At 40.1% G+C, this 20,323-nt stretch overlaps 1 protein-coding gene across 1 annotated transcript; it reads left to right on the top strand.

The window, feature by feature from the left end:
* The first annotated feature begins 6,475 nt into the window (after positions 1 to 6,475).
* LOC121775724 lies at positions 6,476 to 7,588 on the top strand. Its single transcript, XM_042172757.1, has one exon. It carries the CDS (start codon positions 6,476 to 6,478, stop codon positions 7,586 to 7,588), a length of 1,113 nt encoding a protein of 370 aa, XP_042028691.1.
* The last annotated feature ends 12,735 nt before the right edge of the window (positions 7,589 to 20,323 follow it).

The following is a 20,323-nucleotide window of genomic DNA, read 5'->3' as shown; positions in this document are numbered from 1 at the left end:
ACGTAATCGAGAAAATAAAGCACGCAAACGATATAACGTGGTTCGGTGATAAACCACCTACGTCCACGGAGAAGATGACCGGAATCTTATTGATGAACTCTTTACAATTACAATGAACTCACACTCACACTCTACCGCTCACAACCGCTCGCTATCTTGAGAATTAATCTCTCTGGGTGTGTGTGTATATGGTGTAATTCTGCTACTTCACTACTGAGCTCTATCGAGCTATTTATACAAGATGCAATCAAGAAATAAAATCCAACTAACTCTATTTCCCAAAGTTAGTTATAACCGCTACTCGGCTCAAAACCGAACTCTTCCTTCTCGGCTAGTTCCAGCTCAAAGCCGAGCTTCCTTCTTCTGCCTTCTTCTTCTCGGCTAGTTCCAGGCTAGTTCCAGCTCGGTAAGCCGAGCTTACCGAACTCCTTTCACCGAACTCCTTTCTAGCCGAACTCCTTTCTAGCCGAACTCCTTTCTAGCCGAGCTAGCTCAAAGCCGAGCTTCATTTCTTGATCTCTTCTTTGAGCTGCAGCTCGGCTCCAACACTCGATCAAATCAGTAGTTTGCACGGATACACTTTCACATTGGTTGGTGATATCTAGTGGTCAACTAATTTATTTTTTTATTGGTTGTTTGGACAAAATAGAGACTTTGTCATATCTCAATTTCGATAAACTCACCACCATAAACTCGTGCTGTAATTGGAAAACAAAAGTGGACTATATTAGAAAACAAATGTTAACCCCGCGCTATGCACGACTGAAAATATTTTCGTTCTATTAATTTGACATTGTAAATAAATTATAAATAAAATAAGTAACGACATCATAACATAAGACTAAAAAAATACTCTCTCCGTCAATAAAAAATAGTCTCATTTGTGGACGGCACAAGTTTTAATGAGAAATTGGTAAGGTATAAGAGAATAAGAAAAAGTAAGTAAAGTAATCGAGATACGGAGAAAAAGTAAGTAATCTATGGAAGAGCGGAGAATAAGTGGATAAAAATTGACAGAGAAACTTTCTATTTTTAGAAATAAAAGAATTTTTTGGACACTCAAAATAGTCAAATGAGCTTTTTTTCGTGGATGAATGGAGTAAAAAAATGCATGTACTAACCGTATGCAAAATAGTTATAGATATAAAATTATAAGTATGAACCAAATCAACATGGAAATATCGGTAAGTTAAAATAAAAATATTATAAACAACATTAATAAACTTATAAAAAAATCAAAATGAAGAAAACGAAGTAGTAAATTAATTGTATAGTACTAAATTCAAACATTTTCTAAAGTAAATTAATTGACTTAATTTTGATAGGCCAACAAAATTAAGTTGGCATCGACGGTTACACCATTTCTCTTAACGGCATTAACATCCCTTAATTGGTAGCTTTAATCGATTTCACAAAACTCTTCAAAACTTGTTGATATTTTTTTATAATTCCCCATAATTCGTTGAATTCTTGAGAGGCCTAAGAAATGGGCATATGAATACATAAAATGGGCGGACATTGGAATACGTTACGAGCAAGAAGCAAAATTTGTCAAAAACATCAAATTCAGGTTCATATACCATACGTCCGGTACAACAATTTTGGATCGAATATATCGAACCATGGTGTCATAATTATACATAAGAAAAACATACAACACACAATTTAAAACTTCATCTACATCCCAATCACGACGCCCAACATGACCAGTAACATGCCAGTGAAATATGTCAATACATTCGTTTTGACATTGTCAAGTCGTCGAGTGGTGATGTTAGACGCAGACCAACCGTTCTGTTGTATCCCCTCGGCAACTACATTCATCCGGCCTCCACGACATGTTTTTCCTTTTCTAACCTTCGGCTTAGAACTGACTGCATTTGGATGTCGTAGTACGACATCAAACCATTTAAAACTCCTTGGGTGAGTACCGTTCACTGGGCGTAATTCAGGTAATATTGTCCGGGATTCTTTGCATACTTTCCCGCACATATTACCTCCATTCTCCCATTCCCACGGCAACATTCGGGCAGTGCATCCAAATAACTTATCCTGATAAAACACATACATTATGGACAAATACCAAATGATGCCACATTTAAACAAAGCGTCATTAAAGTAAACAATGCAAGTTCTACATAGTTTGATAAAATGACAGCATAACAATAACACAACCGTTGCCAACACAACAAATTATTTAGCTAAAAGTTATTCCACATTTCTATTGCAATGTTCTCGTGTAATTGTGTCCACACGGTTGTGGGATCTACAGTTAGTACGTACTCATTCACATTGTTGTCCTCATCTTGTACTTGCGTGGTGGCATCCTCGTCTAATTCCGGTTCAACTGGATCACCATCTCGCACCGAATAAAGTTGTGGAGAAGGAAGCAGGCCATTATCAACCAAATTTGTGTCACAATTGGATAATAGGAGGCGCTTCGAAGGATTCTCCATCTCATTTTCAAGACAGAAAAAGCCCTTTCTATGACATTCATCGCCCGTATGACGCATGTTAAATAATTCCTTCGGATTTTGCAATCGCTCTGTTACCGGAATTGCCAGCAGATCCTTCCCACCCAATGAGGAGGTAGACGAACTGTATGTTTCGGTCACACACTACTAGTGTATTTGTTGAAATTTGGCCTTTACGTCTAGGCTTGTGAAAATGAAAACAAATGATGCAAGACATAAATTAAAGATTGTATCTTATCTTCTAGAAGTGGTGAAACCACGATTACAAACGAAGAATGGCCAGAACTAAGGACTTCCCCCTCCCCCCGAGCTAGGAAACAGAGAGCTTGAAACTGGAGTTGAGTGGATTCGCAGCTGAGAACTCTAGCTAAGAACTACTCTGTGACTGTGTGAAGCTGTGAGCTAGAAGAGCTCACCCCAGGTGATTTTTTCTTCCTTCATGTTGCTCCCTATTTATAGGGCTGCTTGAGGCTCCAACCCTAAGACGTGCCTTCCATGATTTGATATTTGTACCCTTAAAATGAAGGGTATCTTTGAGATCTCTCTCCTCTGTCCCACTCCTTGCACTGCCTGCTCCTTCTAATAATTCCCCTTGGTCAATTAGCTTTTCGGCGTTCTCACTCAATTTCTGCTCAATCTGCGTCTGCTCGGTCAATTTACATGGTCTACTTGATCCAGCGGCAACCTGCACACTTAAACTCAAAGTTTGTGCATTATCACCCCATAAGCGCGTAAATTCACCCACAAACCAATGCATGAAACGAGTCTTATCAACCCCATAACCTAATTCATAATATTTACACATTCATATCCTCCAAAATTGGGGAGCCCCTAAGGCTCCTCCTTCAACCCTAATCATTCATCTATCATTACATCCACCATTTTTGAAGTTTGGAGCAAGACAAGAGAAGACTAAATATAGGCACAACAATTCATCCTTGGGTTTTGTTTACTTTTTCTTTATGTTTTGTACTTTAATTTGTAGTTTTTATTATTTTTCTATGAGTAGCTAAACTATAAGAATTCTTGGGATGTGTTAATAACTTTTATTATTTTATATAATTCCAGTTTTTGGTATCCGTTTTGTTCATTACTTCGCTTCTATTCTAAGTGTTGGATAATTATTTCACGTTTGAGTGACACATTCTGTGATGATCTATTGGCTTGCAACATAATCGTGAGAGGAGGTTGGTGAGTTAGAAGAGCTTAGTTGACGTTACAATTAGCTTTCCCTAAAACGACACTGTTAATTGAGAGCGAAAACATTAGGAGTCTTAGGAGCTTTTAGGAGTTACAAATCTAGGATTGACGCCCCTAGTGTCTGTGATCTACTTTCTGCCGCATGAGCAATATTTATGTGACTCGTTCTAGCGAAGTATGAACCGTGCTAGGGTATCATAACTGTGTTTTGTGAAAACCATAATTGTGAAAGCTCTATCTTGGAATTCCACTTTTTGCTTGATTTACTTTGTTTATGTGCACGCTTTGTTTATTTATTTTTGCCTAATTAATTAGTCCAACCCATTGTTTCTCTAGATAATATATCACGCTTAGTACATGATACCCAGTTGCAATTATATTACAAGTGTTCGATATCCCGATATTAGCTAAATTATTTTTGTCTTGTATACTTGCAAGTAGTTGTAGTGCTAAAATATAGTGCATCAAAAGGCAATAAAGAAACAAAGGGGAAATTAATGCATATTTTGAATAATCAATGTAAAGTAGCCTGATGGAAATATAAACTGCACAACGCTGAACATAAAACATAATGTCCTCACCTTAAAGCATTTTCATCTGTTATCTGTGCAATCATCTCGAGCTGGCGTGGGCTTCTATAACAGTACCAAGTGTAAACTCAACACAGCACATAAAACTCGATGCACATAATAGGAAACTGTACCCCATGCACGCCAAAATGAAGTCCGCAAGACCTATTTTTCCTGGTGGTGTGCTAGAACAAACACGAAGATTGCAACTTGTTTTTCAATCCCAACACAATTGTAAGTCCCCCACGTGCACGTAGAATAACACATAATCGACCAAATGTGTTGCGATCCATATGCAGGTTTGAGATGCCGTCAGCATTTGAGAAGTGGACAAGGTGGTCCAAGCGCTGCAACTGTACTGGGATTTTGTATAGAATGCTAAACCTGCATTCATGCTAAAAATCCTCCTCTTTTTCTATCTAGTTCGAGCGTTATATCGATATACGAAGAAATTAATCTTAACCCGATAAACTCGAATAATATCTTCAGCATCATGCACACTCAAGCGTCATTCGTAGCGCGCAGTGACATGTTCAACAAACTCTTTTCTTTACTCATCAAAACAGCACAACGGAGTATGTTTCTGTGGTGAAGACCACCCAACTAAAACAACAGAAATCATGACACAAAATCGAAACCTAAAGTGCTAAGCACAAATAGTAAATGAATTAATCATTCATCGTAAAATATCAGCTTATAACAGAAACTCATTAGCCATTTGGGGCATTTTATGAAATTGCTAATCAATGACTACTCAAATGTGCACATAAAAGAATTAACCGTAATGATGTTTACCTCGGGATTTAGTCTACCCAAACCCTTGTCAAAGCAGTCGATGACTCGTACGCCGAAGGTGACCTTACCGGATGAAATACGGCAATGAAATGCTTGACCTTTATCAACCTACAATGGCATACACAAACACAAAAAATAAAATCCCGCAGCAAACTAAACCAGACCCAAGTCGCACCGCTCACACCCAAGTCGATTTTGGGATATTACAAATAAATGGTGCCAATAATTCTGTTTGATGACATCAAGTAATCACCGAACACAAAAATTTATCCTACTGAACTCCGACATGAAATTGTTGGGGTGGAAAGCGACGACGGATGTAGGGTTCGCGCACAAGCATTTCAAATTGGGGGAAAATGAAATGGGGATTGATTATTTGATTTTATGGGAAAGCATGTTGCTGAGGGGTAAAATAGTCTTTTCAAATTCAATTCTGGGCGTCTTCTACGATGCAGAAATAAATCACACGAATTTTGGTCGAATTTATTTGTGGTTAAAACCAAGTCGAATTTTGGTCGAATTCAATTCTAGTGCTGGACCTTCTTTATTTCTAGGGCTCCACAAATCTAAACACAATTACTTGAACACTAGATTAGACCCAGATTTGAGCCTAATACTTGACATATCCACATAAAAAACAAAGCTCAAGTTGTCACTTGGGTAAATAGTATGAACCAAGACAAACAAAAAATTTGTTACTTTTGCCCCTACTGCTACAACTTTCAAGTGAATGATCAAGATAGCTTTAAATGATTTAAAATGATTTTATTTGGGTACATCCTTCTTTATAGGTACTCACGAACGAGATTTGAGGACAAATCATTTCAACAAAGAAGAGAATGATGCGAACATGGTTGATTGACATCTGGTTCAACATAGCATCAAATGAATCATGCTAGATTTGAGGGCAAATCCTTCCCAATAAGAGAGGAATAATGCGAACCTAGGTTACTCACATCATGGAACCATATGATTAAGTGATCCAAGGGAAAAAAATTGAAGTGGAATGAGGCGTGAAGAGGCATTTAGGTCAAGGAATAAGAGACGCACTCTTAGATATTGAACGAGAGAAGATCGAGAAGATGACCATTGGAAGATTGAAGAAGTAAGTTGAAGAAGAAGAGATGAAAGCTTAAACACAGCAGCCAACGGCTATCTTAGCTCAACGGCTATATAGTTAGTTATTAGTTAGTTGAAGTCTGTTATCCTAGCTGTCACTAGTTAGTTAGATGGTTAGTTAGTTGGTTAGATCACCAAGTATATAAAGAGATATCTCATGTGTTTTTATGTAACTTTTCATTCGATCAATAACACAAAAGAGATATTTATCTCTTCAGCATGATTATGCTGAGATTATATTCTTCTCAAGGTACCAGAGCAAACTAAGATCTTCCGCTACTCTTTCTCGGATCTCTTTTCTTCGCTGATTCGTTCATCATGAATGCACGCAATCGCCCTCAGATTCCTCCTTCAGATAACACTACTAGCCCTTATTTTCTGCATCCGAGCGACAATCCTGGTGTAGCTCTCGTTCCACAGTTGCTAATTGGATCCAATTACTCAACATGGGGCTGTTCCTTCATCACAGCTCTACTAGCTAAGAATAAGTTAGTTTTTGTTGATGAATCTATACTTCGGCCGAATGGTGATGATCTCCTGTATCAAGCATGGATCAGGTGTAATAGCATTGTTGTTGCTTGGTTGCGCAACTCAGTTTCTGCTCAAATTTCTAGCATTATGTTTTTGGATAATGCTTATGAGATCTGGTCAGATCTGAAGGAACGTTTCTCTCTTGGTGATTCTGCTCGTTTATATCAACTGAGGCAGCAGTTGATGACTCTCAATCAAGGAAATTTAGATGTCAGCACATACTTCACCAATTTGAGAACGGTTTGGGATGAATTCAAAAATTCTCAGTCTCTCTCTTGGTGCAATTGCAATCGTTGCACTTGCAACAGTGCAGCTAGATGGCATCAACATCAGGAAAATGATTACATAGTTCAATTTTTAATCAGCTTAAATCCTACCTTTTCACAGATCAGATCTAATATCCTGGCTATTTCTCCTTTGCCTTCACTTTCTAAGGTGTTTTCCTTAGTTGTTCAGGAAGAGAGACAACGACGCATTGATGGAAAGCTAATATCCTCAGCCTACTCTCCAGCTCCTGCTCCAGTTACAAGTGAACAACCTTTTGCAAATGCTGCTTCAAATTTTGGCAGAGGCTTCAACAAGTTTTTGTGCAACCATTGTGGTAAAACTAACCATAATGTGGATAAGTGTTTCTTTATCCATGGTTTTCCCCTAGAATATGGCCGAGACAAACCTAAATCTACTGGTTTTAATCAATCTGGTTCATACAAGCAGAAGTCTGTGAACTATGTTGAAGATAACTCTGATTCTTCTCATTGGAAGGGATCACAATCTGGATCTCAACCTATTGTTGCAAACCTACCTACCATGGATCACTATCAGCAGCTTGTGAATCTCTTGCAAAGCCAATTCCACACTCAAAGTTCATTCACTACTACAGAGTCAGCTGAACCTCCATAGCATATCTCTCAGTCTCAAGTTGCTCCTTTTTCTGGTACGGTTTACTTCGCACCTCCTATATACACTTTATCTTCATCATATTCTAGCCTATCTACATGGATCTTAGACACAGGTGCTACACATCACATTTGCTATGATCCATCTCTATTGTCATCTGCTTCTCTAATATCTAATGCTTCTGTGAACCTTCCCAATGGCCAGACAGCTCCTATAACTCATATAGGTACTGTAAATCTCACTCCAAAAATCACTTTCACTTCAGTTCTACATGTCCCTTCCTTCTCATTTAATCTCCTTTCTGTCAGTGCCTTAACCAAAAATACATCCTGCACTGTCACTTATACTCGCAACCATTTCCAAATTCAGGAAGCTACACTGGGGATCATGATTGGGAAGGGAAATCGTGTTGGAAACCTCTACATACTTGATTTAGCTCAAACTCCACACAATGATTCAAGTATGACAAATATCATGCCTCCACTATTGTTACTCAGCCTACTGCTTAACCTACTGTTTCTGTTAATTCAGTTGTTAGTTTGGATGTATGGCACCGGCGTTTGGGCCATCCTTCACTCAATAAACTCATACTTTTGTCTGATTCTTTGTCTCCTTCTAATTCTCAAATCACTTCATGTCATATTCGTCCAATAGCAAAACAAAGAAAATTGTCTTTTCCTGATTCCTCTCACAGATCATGACATTTTTTACTTGATCCACTGTGATGTATGGGGGCCTTTCCATACTCCTACACACGATGGATTCAAGTACTTCCTCACAATTGTTGATTATTGTTCAAGGTTTGTTTGGACTTTTCTGCTCTCAAAAGTCAGAAGTTCCCACTGTTATGTCCCAATTCTTCTCCATCATTCTCACTCAGTTCTCAAAGAAAATAAAAATGTTGAGAAGTGACAATGCCCCTGAATTCAATCTTACTCCTCTACTCTCTACATATGGAACATTATCCCAACACTCATGTGTAGAAACCCCTCAACAAAATGCCAGAGTGGAGAGGAAACACCAACATCTTTTGAATGTTGCACGAAATCTGTTTTTTCAGTCTCATCTCCCCATAGAATTCTGGGGAGAGTGTGTTCTTACAGCTTCCTTCCTTATTAACAGACTTCCTTCCTATGTTCTACCTAATAAGCTGACACCCTTTCAAATGTTATTCAATAAACCTCCAACATACTCAAGTTTGAAAGTGTTTGGTGTCTTTGCTTTGCTTCAACATTGGACAAAAGCAGAAATAAGTTCTCACCAAGAGCTATAAAATGCATATTCATTGGTTATCCATCTGGTTACAAGGGGTATAAAGTCATGGATTTGAAGAGCAATAACATTTTCATTAGCAGAAATGTTATTTTTCATGAAAATGAATTTCCACTCTCTCAGCTAAAACCCACATCCTTTCCAAACTTTCCTCCTCAAGAGTCAGAAAACATTTAACCTGAGCAAAATATTTAGCCTCAGCATATTATTCAGCATCAGCAAAATATTCACTCTTCTATGCCTCTTCTGCAGCAAGAAAATCTCCCTTCTCAGCCTGATAACACTCATGTTACACCATCAACAACCTCTCATCATTCCACTTCAGGAAGAATCATCAAAACCCCAGCACACCTCACTGATTACATATGTAACTTAGTGGTGTCTAATTCAAAATACCCTATTTCTTCATACTTCTCTAATGCCGAGCTATCTTAGCCTTATCTCAAATTCATCATTCTTGTTTCCACACTCACTGAACCTAACTCCTACAAGAAAGCTTCTCAACATCCTGAGTGGGTATTGGCAATGCAAGAGGAGTTGCAAGCTCTGATAAGAACAGAGACTTGGCTGATCACTGTGTTGCCTCCGGGCAAGATTCCCATATCTTGCAAGTGGGTGTATAAGATCAAGTTCAAGGCTGATGCCACAGTAGAGAGATATAAAGCCCGGTTAGTTGCTAAAGGCTTCACACAGCAGGCTGGGGTGGATTTCCATGATACATTCTCTCCAGTTGCAAAGCTAACTACTGTCAAGATGGTGCTTGCTCTTTCTGCTATACATGGATGGAAACTAGCTCATCTTGACATTAATAATGTCTTCTTATATGGTGAGTTGGATGAAGAAATATACATAACATTGCCTCCTGGTTTGATTGTTCCAAAGGCCTCTGCTGTGTCTGGACAGCTTGTTTGCAAACTGAAGAAGTCTCTTTATGGGTTGAAGCAGGCTTCTAGGCAATGGTATTTGAAGTTCTCACAAGTTTTATCTAGCTTTGGCCTATCTCAATCTGCATCAGACCACTCATTTTTTTATAGACATTCCACTGATGGTTCTTTCTTTAGAATTGTCATTTATGTGGATGATATCCTTGTTGCTTCTAGTAATGATGCGCAAATAACAAGCTTCAAGGAGTTCCTCACCAATCACTTCAAATACAAGGATCTAGGCACTCCAAAATATTTTTTGGGAATTGAGATTGCTAGAAACAATAGTGGCATCTTCATCTCTCAACAAAAATATGCACTAGATCTTGTCTCTGTGCAGGCCTTCTTGGCTGTAAGCCCTCCACCATTCCCATGGACTCATCTAAAAATCTTCAACAAGATGAAGGGGAGCCTCTCACTGACCCCACTGCTTATAGAAGACTCATAGACCGTTTAGTGTATCTTTGCATAACTAGACCGGATATCACTTTTGTAGCGAATAAGCTTAGCCAATTCTTGTCCAAGCCTTGTTCCGGACACATGCTCGTAGCTGAAAAGGTTCTCAAATACTTGAAACGCACCCTAGGTCATGGTATTTTCTACTCAGCAAAGTCAGATCCATCCCTATGCATTTTCTCTGATGCAGACTGAGCTGCATGCCCAGATACAAGAAGGAGTATTTCTGGCTTTTGTCTTTTTCTGGGTAGCTCTCTGATCTCTTGGCGCTCGAAGAAACAACACATCGTTTCTAGATCTTCAGCTGAAGCAGAGTATAGATCAATGGCCTTAGCATGTTGTGAAGTCGTTTGGATTCTGGCTCTACTGAAAGACTTTGGAGTCTCTGTGAAACAACCCATGCATATTCATAATAATCTTCAACTTGCTGATATATTCACCAAACCTTTGGTGTCAGCTCCCTTCCACAACTTGTTGTCCAAGATGGATGTCACAACTGTATACAGTCCATCTTGAGGGGGGCTCTTAGATATTGAACGAGAGAAGATCGAGAAGATGACCATTGGAAGCTTGAAGAAGTAAGTTGAAGAAGAAGAAGAGATGAAAGCTTAAGCACAGCAGCCAACGGCTATATAGTTAGTTATTAGTTAGTTGAAGTCCGTTATCCTAGCTGTCACTAGTTAGTTAGATGGTTAGTTAGTTGGTTAGATCACCAAGTATATAAGATGATATCTCATTTGTTTTTATGTAACTTTTCATTCGATCAATAACACAAAAGAGATATTTCTCTCTTCAGCATAATTATGCTGAGATTATATTCTTCTCACTCACCAAAAAACGGTGTCGGGAGGGTCTGAAGTATCAAAACATCTAGGTGGTTCGTTGTCCCCTAAACCACCAGACCAGGTGAAGCTATTCGGCGAAGCAGAGATAACACCTGACTAGGTGAATTAATGACACTAAGTGTCACCTGACTAGGTAGAAAGGTGCATGGCAAGGTCAAAATGATTTACACGGTGAAATGAACAAAGTTGAGATCAATTTGTATCAGACTTCGAATGAATATTGTAGCCTCCTTTGTGAATTATCTTTCTATTTTGGGTTAGAGTTTTATTTATGAATTCCACCTTTGATGATTGCTTTTGTTATTTGGAATAACATTGAGTAAAGGTATGTAAGAGCATCTCCAATGGCGGACGTCCGGTCGGACATCCGCGACGGGCGACCGGGACGTCCGCCATTGTGGCGTTTCAACTCGGATACGGACGTCCCGTAAGGACGTCGGATGTCCTCAGACGTTGCGGCGACGGGCGGGCGGACGTCCGCCATTGTGGCGTGGGTCGGACGTCCGGGTCGGACGTCCGGTATATTAATTTTTTTTTTAACTCTATATATACGACTCGTTGAACTTCATTTCATTCGCACGTCCCGTAATTGTTTTATTACTATGTAAAATTTTTTTCAAATCATATATGTTTTTTTTAAATGAAGTTGTTAATTTTTCCCGTTCGTATTCGTGTTGAAATTTTATTTCCGTAAACGTAAATTGCTTTATTTGTGAATTTGTGATTTTTTTTATTGTTGGAAGTCCTAGTGGGAAGAGCGATGGGAAGGGCGGATTAGGAAGGGGATGTCCTAGTGACGTGGCAGTGGGATGGGAAGTCCTAGTGACATGGCAGGAGGTGTTTTTGGGAAGTTCTGGTGGATGTCCGAGTGGGACATCCGCCCACTAGAGATGCTCTAAGTTAGCTTTTGTTTCTAGATTGTGGAACCATTTAGTTGAGTTGCTTTAGTAAAAGTAGTCAATGGATGTCTTTATTATTTTGAAAAAAAGTCCAAAGTCCCAGATAGATTTCCTTTCATTATTACACTTTCTCCATTTTCGTTCTTTTCATCCTATCATTTGAGATTCACCTTTTGTGGGTATCTTATCATTTTGTTTCCTTGGTAAAAAACAAATACTAGAAAACCCCCTCGATTTTACATTATTGAAGTCGAGATTCACATCAATAATTTTTTATTGCAAAAATTAAACTTTAGTCACTCTTGAAGCATACCCGGATCATGAATTCTAAATCGAGAACTCTACCATCTCCGTCCAAAAAAAAATAGACTAATATCAACATTTTTGGGTGTCCACCAAAATTAGACCAATTCTACGTATAGAAGTTTTAAACAAATACTCTCTCCGTCCCGCACTACTCGCACGTATTTCCTTTTTGGGCGTCCCAAGTTACTTGCACTCTTTCCATTTTTAGTAAAAATTTTCACCTACAGCCGTCATTTTTGACTTTCCTATACACTCATTCCTTAATCTCCGTGCCGAAAAGGAAATGAGCGAGTAGCTCGGGACGGAGGGAGTACTAACCTTACATATCAATCTAATGTGGACCCCATAATCCACTAATATTATATACACCACCTTTTCTCTCCCTCCCAGTTACTTTACTAATTGCGTATTAAAATCCGTATCATTTATAACCTTATCTTTTTTTTTGGAACGGATGTAGTATCCATTATATAAATTAATTTGGAACGGATCTAGTATCAATTATTAGAATAAATAGTTTTAGACTTTTAAGTGAGATAGAGAAAAGGGCTACACAATATTCAATGTTACTAAATCATAATAACACGAGTGAAATGGAAGACGTGAAATGAGCATCAGAATTCACAACATATCTTTTAGAAATTAGAGTTAGATCCGAAAGATAGCAGGATAATTATTAATTCTTGGCCAACTAAATCTAACGAAGAGATGCATTCATTAAAAACTCAAATATCTCGTGAAATGAAATAACTAATTTATTTTGTTATTGTCATTCATCAGACAACCAAATGCATAACTTTAGTACATTCATGCATGAATAAATAGGATGGAAAATGGAGAGAGTTTATGCTAAGTTTTAGTTAAACCACATATGTTTCTTAGTTAGGCATTAGTCTGAAAAAGTTAAGGCAAACCTCAACAAAAATTAGTCACTACTTTGGTCGGATTTTAATACAAACCTCCTTACCAATCGAATACCTTTAGTTAATAAAAGATAAACAGAAATATTGTCCTAAAAAAAGAAAACCCCACAAATGAATAGTACTACTATTATTATTATCGGTAAATAAAAAAAAATCCAAAAATAATTTGAGGGCACAAAAATATTTAAAGAAAATTCCCTCCCTGGTGACCCAACGTTTTTGTAGATGGGTAGGCGCAGTAGGAGCCACTGGATTCCCGGTAGAAATCATGGAATAAATATGTCTGGTCAATGGATTTTGACCAAATAATAAATGTGACGAGACATCTAATTTTGTGAAATTAGATGATATAGCGTCGATCTACACTTTACGTAGATAAATGTAGTATATTCACTTTCTAAAATCCGATTTCCGGTGAATGAGAAATAGTGGATTAAAGTTGGGCATAATTATCTTTTAATTAAAGCTTGGAGTGTGAGCTTAGGGAATAATTAACTAGTGTTAATTATCCCACATAGGAGAAGTGACACATCTTTTAATGTGTTTAAATTAAGTGACTTTATGTTACTTAATAATTATAGTGGACCAAAATGGGTGAAAGAGCCCACACGCGCGCACACGCGCGCGCCGCCGCCCGCCCGCCCGAGCCCGTGCTCGCAGGCCCGGGCTCGGGCTCGATCTTGGACTTGGACTTGGATCTTGGTAATTGGTCTTTGGGCTTGGGTCTGGACCCATAGTAATCTTTTTAGACCACCGCTGAGTCAGCAATCCAAGTGGCTTGACACATCGTCAAGCGTGGCACAGTCAGACCTGCCACGTGAGAAATCCACACGCTCCACACGCGAAAGGCACACTCCTGCCACACGCTTGTAACCGCCGACGGTTACGAATCTGCCATGATGAGCCTTCATGGCTTGGTTGACCCTGCATGGTGGCTTGGCCTATAAATAAGGTAGTCATTCCACTGCATTTGACACAACATTCACAAGCATCTGCATCATAAGCTCTCTCCCTCTCTGCATTGTCTTTCTGTCGAAGCTCTGCCCTCTCCTCCATCCAGTTCGCGGGAGCTTGTTGCGTCTGTGGTGCTGCAACCAACAAGACGTAGCCGTTTTATCTTTGGGGACGAAACGCCAATCCGAAGAGCACTACCGGGGTGTATCTCGTCTTGCGGAAAGAGGACTCCTCGACTCGGCTAACAAAGTGAACTAAAACTTTCGAAACTTTAAACACCTTTGCTGGAGATGTCGACAGAATCCAACACCGCTGCTGCCACCTCCGCCGCCATTTCCTCCACCATGGAGACAACTGGACCTGTCAACACTTCATCGATTCCGACGATGATGCCCACTCCCGGGCGCTATCCATCTTCATCAACAACCCCTTGGGAGTTTTTTAACCCCCTTGGGCCCACTGGTGGATCCACCTCGAGTGGATCGGTTGGTTCCACTTTTAGTGGTTCCTTCGGATCCTTTAATGGATCGAGTGCTGGGGCCTTCGGGTCTCACACGAATGCTGGGGCCTTCGGGTCTCATGCGGGTGTTAGTTCCTTCGGGGATAGTACGATCATGGCGGGCTCTATGCCCAACATGAATGGTGGGGGCTCTATGCCCAACCACGTTGTTGGCTCCTTCGGGGGCAACGTAATTGGCTCCTTCCATGGACCAAGTTCGGCACCGTTGGCACCAAGAATGATGCCACATGCAAAGAAGCCACCAAATTTTTGAGGATCTTACTTCAAAAGGTGGTACCAAAAGATGTTGTTCTACTTGACAACATTGGGCGTCGCCAACTTTCTCACTGAGAATGAGCCGCCCGCGCCAAGCGATCAAGAGACTAGGCTCGAAGTTATGGCGGACTATGAAGCTTGGAGAAAAGGAGATTACCTTTGTAAAAATTTCATTCTAAGTGCTTTAGATGATAGTTTGTACAATGTATACTACGTTGTAACCACATCAAAAGAGATGTGGGAAAGCCTAGAAAGAAAGTATAGCATAGATAATGCTGCAGGTACTGAACAAGTTGTAGCATCCAAATTTATGGACTACAAGATGGTCGACTCTCGACCCATCATGGAGCAAGTTCAAGAGCTCTAAATGATCATCCACGCACTAGTGGCTGAAGGGATGACCTTGCCCGACAAATTCTTAAGGTGCACGATCATTGACAAGCTTCCTCCTAGTTGGAAGGACTTCAAGAGTTATCTCAAACACAAGCGAAAGCAGATGACCCTTGAATACTTGATCGTGAAATTGCGCATTGAGGCTGATGTGCGCAAGAGCGACCAAAAGGCTAAGTGCTTTAGCCCACTTGAAGCCAAAGTCAATCTGTTGGAGCGGGGCAGTCCCTCCAACAAATGCCCTCGCCCAAATCGTCCAAGTGACACAGGAAAGGGAAAGCAGCCTACAAAGAAGTTTGAAGGCGACTGCTACAAATGTGGCAAACCGGGCCACTTTGCAAAGGACTGCCGTAGCAAGAAGAAGAAGCCGGTTGCCCACGTCGTTGAAAAGGAGTTCAAGGACTGGGATAAAAACGACCTCATTGCTGTGGTCACTGAAGAAGTTAACCTTGTTGACAACAAGGGTGGCTGGTACATCGACACCGGCGCTACTGCTTATGTCTGCTCGGATAGGAGCAAGTTTGCCTCCTACACTATTGTTGAAGGGAGGAAGATCAACATGGGGAATCAAGCATCGTCCGAAGTCCTTGGCATTGGCAATGTGATTCTCATGATGACGTCTGGCGTCACTATCACTTTGAAGGATGTGCTGCATATCCCGGACATCCGCAAGAACCTAGTGTCAGGATCAATACTAGTTAATAAGGGGTTTAAACTTGTATTTGAGTCTGATAGGTTTGCATTGTACAAGTTTGGAAAGTCACTCGGAAAAGGTTATGTAACCGATGGACTTTTCAAGCTTAGTGTAGCAACTCGCAGTGTTGCAAAGCCGTTGGCTAATAATAATAAAGCATCTACTTCCTCTTACTTGACTGAGTGTTCAAATTTGTGGCATTGTAGATTGGGACATGTAAATTCAAAAGCCATTAAAAGATTAGTGAATTTAGATTTACTAAAGGCTAATGAAGTGGATACCCAAGATAAATGTGAAATTTGTCTTGAAGCAAAAATGACTAAGTTGCCGTTTCACTCGGTTGAACGAAGCACAAAACCCCTTGAATTAATTCACACAGACGTATGTGATTTAAAGATGGTGCAAACTAGAGGTGGTAAAAAGTACTTTATCACTTTCATAGATAATTGCACAAGGTATTGCTACATTTATCTTTTAAGAAGTAAAGATGAAGCAATAGAAGCGTTCAAAAATTATAAGAACGAAGTTGAGAATCAACTTGGTTGTAAAATCAAAACAATTCGAAGCGATAGAGGAGGCGAATATGTAGCCCCGTTTGAGGAGTTATGCAACGCAAGTGGTATAATTCATCAAAGAACTGCTCCATATTCACCACAATCTAATGGTGTTGCAGAATGCAAAAATCGAACTCTAAAAGAGATGATGAATGCACTGCTTCTGACTTCAGGGTTACCACATAACATGTGGGGGGAAGCTGTTTTGACAGCCAACTATATCTTGAATAAAATACCTCTCAAAGGAAAAGATGTTACTCCTTATGAGTTGTGGAAGGGAAGGAAGTCATCCTACAAATACCTCAAAGTGTGGGGGTGTTTGGCCAAGGTGATGGTTCCTCCGCCCAAAGAAGTTACAATTGGACCTAAAACAATTGATTGTATCTTCATTGGATATGCACTTAACAGTAGTGCATATCGATTTGTTGTTCACAAGTCTGAAATATCAACTATAACAGTAGGGACAACAATTGAGTCAAGGAATGTCGTATTTCTCTAAAATACATTTTCTTGCAAAGACAAAGAAAAAGTCGTAACCAATTCTGAGACAAGAATTGAGGAAGAAGCCACTAGTTCTAAACCAGTTGAGATTGAAGCCACTAGTTCTAAATCAGCGGATGAGGAACCTGAATCGCGCAAGCGTGCAAGACCCGATCCAAAAGATACAATACTAAGACGTGGTAGTAGGGTCAGAACACCAAAAATATTTGGTCCTGACTACATTGCTTTTATGTTAGATGAAGAACCGACATCTATAAAAGTAGCCTTCAATGGCCCAGACGGGCTACATTGGAGAGAAGCTGTTCAAAGCGAAATTGACTCAATTTTGCTAAACCACACTTGGGTGTTGGTAGATCTACCTGAAGGTGCGAAACCTCTAGGTTGCAAATGGGTACTTAAAAGGAAATTTAAGGCCGATGGAACAGTGGATAAGTATAAAGCCCAACTAGTAGTAAAGGGTTTTAAACAAAAGGAAGGACATGACTTCTTCGATACCTATTCACATGTAACAAGGATTACATCTATCCGAGTGCTTCTCGCTATTGCTGCATTGCACAATCTTGAGATTCATCAAATGGATGTAAAGACCGCGTTTCTAATTGGTGAACTAGAAGATGAAATCTATATGGAACAACCCGAAGGGTTTATAGTACATGGACAAGAGAAAAAGGTATGCAAGCTCGTAAAGTCTCTATATGGATTGAAACAAGCGCCATTGCAATGGCACTTGAAGTTTGATAATGTGATGTTATCAAATGGGTTTAAAATCAACGAGTGCGACAAATGTGTCTACATCAAGAGCACTAATAACGGTCATATTATAGTGTGTCTATATGTTGATGATATGTTAATCTTGGGTAGCAACACTCAAGTAATTAACGATACAAAGGCCATGTTAAAGAGAAACTTTGATATGAAAGACATGGGTCTAGCCGATGTAATTCTTGGAATGAAGATTCTAAGAACGTCTGATGGAATCATCTTAAAACAATCACATTATGTTGAGAAGATATTGAATAAATTCAAAGCCTATGATGGCGCGCCGGTTAAGACTCCAATTGAACTCGACGTTCACTTGAGCAAGAACAAAGGCGAGCCCGTTGCACAAGAAGAGTATGCACGGGTCATCGGATGCATTATGTACTTGACTAATTGCACTCGACCTGACATTGCTTGTGCCGTGAACAAGTTGAGTCGTTACACGAGCAATCCAAGCAAAGAACATTGGAGAGCTCTTATGAGGGTTTTGAGATATTTAAAACATACTCAAAATCATGGGCTACACTTCTCGAGATACCCCCGGTACTTGAAGGGTACTGTGATGCAAATTGGATATCCGACAATAGAGACTCACTTTCAACAAGTGGATACGTCTTTACTATTGGGGGTGGTGTTGTATCGTGGAAATCCACAAAACAGACATGTATAGCCCGATCAACAATGGAATCGGAGTTCATCGCCTTAGATAAGGCTGGTGAGGAAGCAGAGTGGCTTAAGAACTTCCTTGAAGATATTCCATGTTGGTCTAAGCCAGTGCCACCAGTGCTGATCCACTGCGATAGCCAGGCAGCTATTGGAATGGCAAACAATGGCTTCTATAACGGTAAGTCTCGACATATACGTCGACGACATAACACCGTGAGACATTTGATCACAACATGGGTGATTACAATTGACTATGTGAAATCAATAGATAATCTAGCGGATCCGCTAACCAAAGGGTTAAACCGTGATCAAATGAATAAGTTGCTAGAGGGAATGAGTTTGAAATCCACAAACTAAAGAATTGTCATAGTGGTAACCCAACCATGATGACTGGAGATCCCAAGAACTTGGTTCAAATGGACAACTAAGCTATGAGAGTTCATGAGAAACACTCAACTATATATATTCCCTAGAGAGCAATAGAGTGTTGGAAAGCTTGCCTAGTGGTGAGGCTAAGTCTATGACTTTTAATGACTCCTAAAGATCTCGAGTAGATTGAGTTCTCAAGGAGACCGAGTAGGGCAAGATACTCGATTAGGAATCACCTATATAAGTGTGAAGTGAGGTCGCTTCAAATAACACCATTGTCTCGGTGCACGTCGTAGGGGATTAGTTCAAAGCATCGCGCTACTAAGCCGCCTGTGTATCCGATAGTGTCGACTATGGAGGGTTCAAAGCCAACAACTACCTATCATTATGCTTATATACCTCTCGAGGGTTGAGCTTGTGTCTGCATGCATATGCATTTGGCTATTTCCACTCATGTGGGGGATTGTAGAAATCATGGAATAAATATGCCCGGTCAATGATTTTGACCAAATAATAAATGTGACGAGACATCTAATTTTGTGAAATTAGATGATATAGCGTCGATCTACATTTTACGTAGATAAATGTAGTATATTCACTTTCTCAAATCTGATTTCCGGTGAGTGAGAAATAGTGGATTAAAGTTGGGCATAATTAGCTTTTAATTAAAGCTTGGAGTGTGAGCTTAGGGAATAATTAACTAGTGTTAATTATCCCACATAGGAGAAGTGACACATCTTTTAATGTGTTTAAATTAAGTGACTTTATGTTACTTAATAATTATAGTGGACCAAGATGGGTGAAAGAGCCCACACGCCCGCGCACGCGCGCCGCCGCCGCCCCCGCCCGAGCCCGTGCTCATGCTCGCGGGCCCGGGCTCGATCTTGGACTTGGACTTGGACTTGGATCTTGGCAATTGGTCTTTGGGCTTGGGTCTGGACCCGTAGTAATCTTTTTAGACCACAGCTAAGTCAGCAATCCAAGTGGCTTGACACATCGTCAAGCGTGGCACAATCAGAGCTGCCACGTGAGAAATCCACACGCTCCACACGCGAAAGGCACACTCCTGCCACACGTTTGTAACCGACGACGGTTACGAATCTGCCATGATGAGCCTTCATGGATTGGTTGACCCTGCATGGTGGCTTGGCCTATAAACAGGCTAGCCATTCCACTGCATTTGACACAACATTCACAAGCATCTGCATTATAAGCTCTCTCCCTCTCTGCATTGTCTTTCTGTCGAAGCTTTGCCCTTTCATCCATCCAGTTCGCCGGAGCTTGTTGCGTCTGCGGTGCTGCAACCAACAAGACGTAGCCGTTTTATCTTTGGAGATGAAATGCCAATCCGAAGAGCACTACCGGGGCGTATCTCGTCTTGCGGAAAGAGGACTCCTCGACTCGGCTAACAAACTTCACGGTTTAGTTGTTTCGTTTTCAGTTGTAATTTCA

The sequence above is a fragment of the Salvia splendens genome, chromosome 2 (genome assembly GCF_004379255.2).
Source record: "Salvia splendens isolate huo1 chromosome 2, SspV2, whole genome shotgun sequence".
Lineage (NCBI taxonomy): Eukaryota > Viridiplantae > Streptophyta > Magnoliopsida > Lamiales > Lamiaceae > Salvia > Salvia splendens.
This window is presented reverse-complemented; position numbering and strand designations above follow the sequence as displayed.

Excerpts from the sequence above, each read along its gene's own strand:
- LOC121775724 (XM_042172757.1), top strand. The coding sequence starts at position 6,476 with ATGAATGCACGCAATCGCCCTCAGATTCCTCCTTCAGATAACACTACT.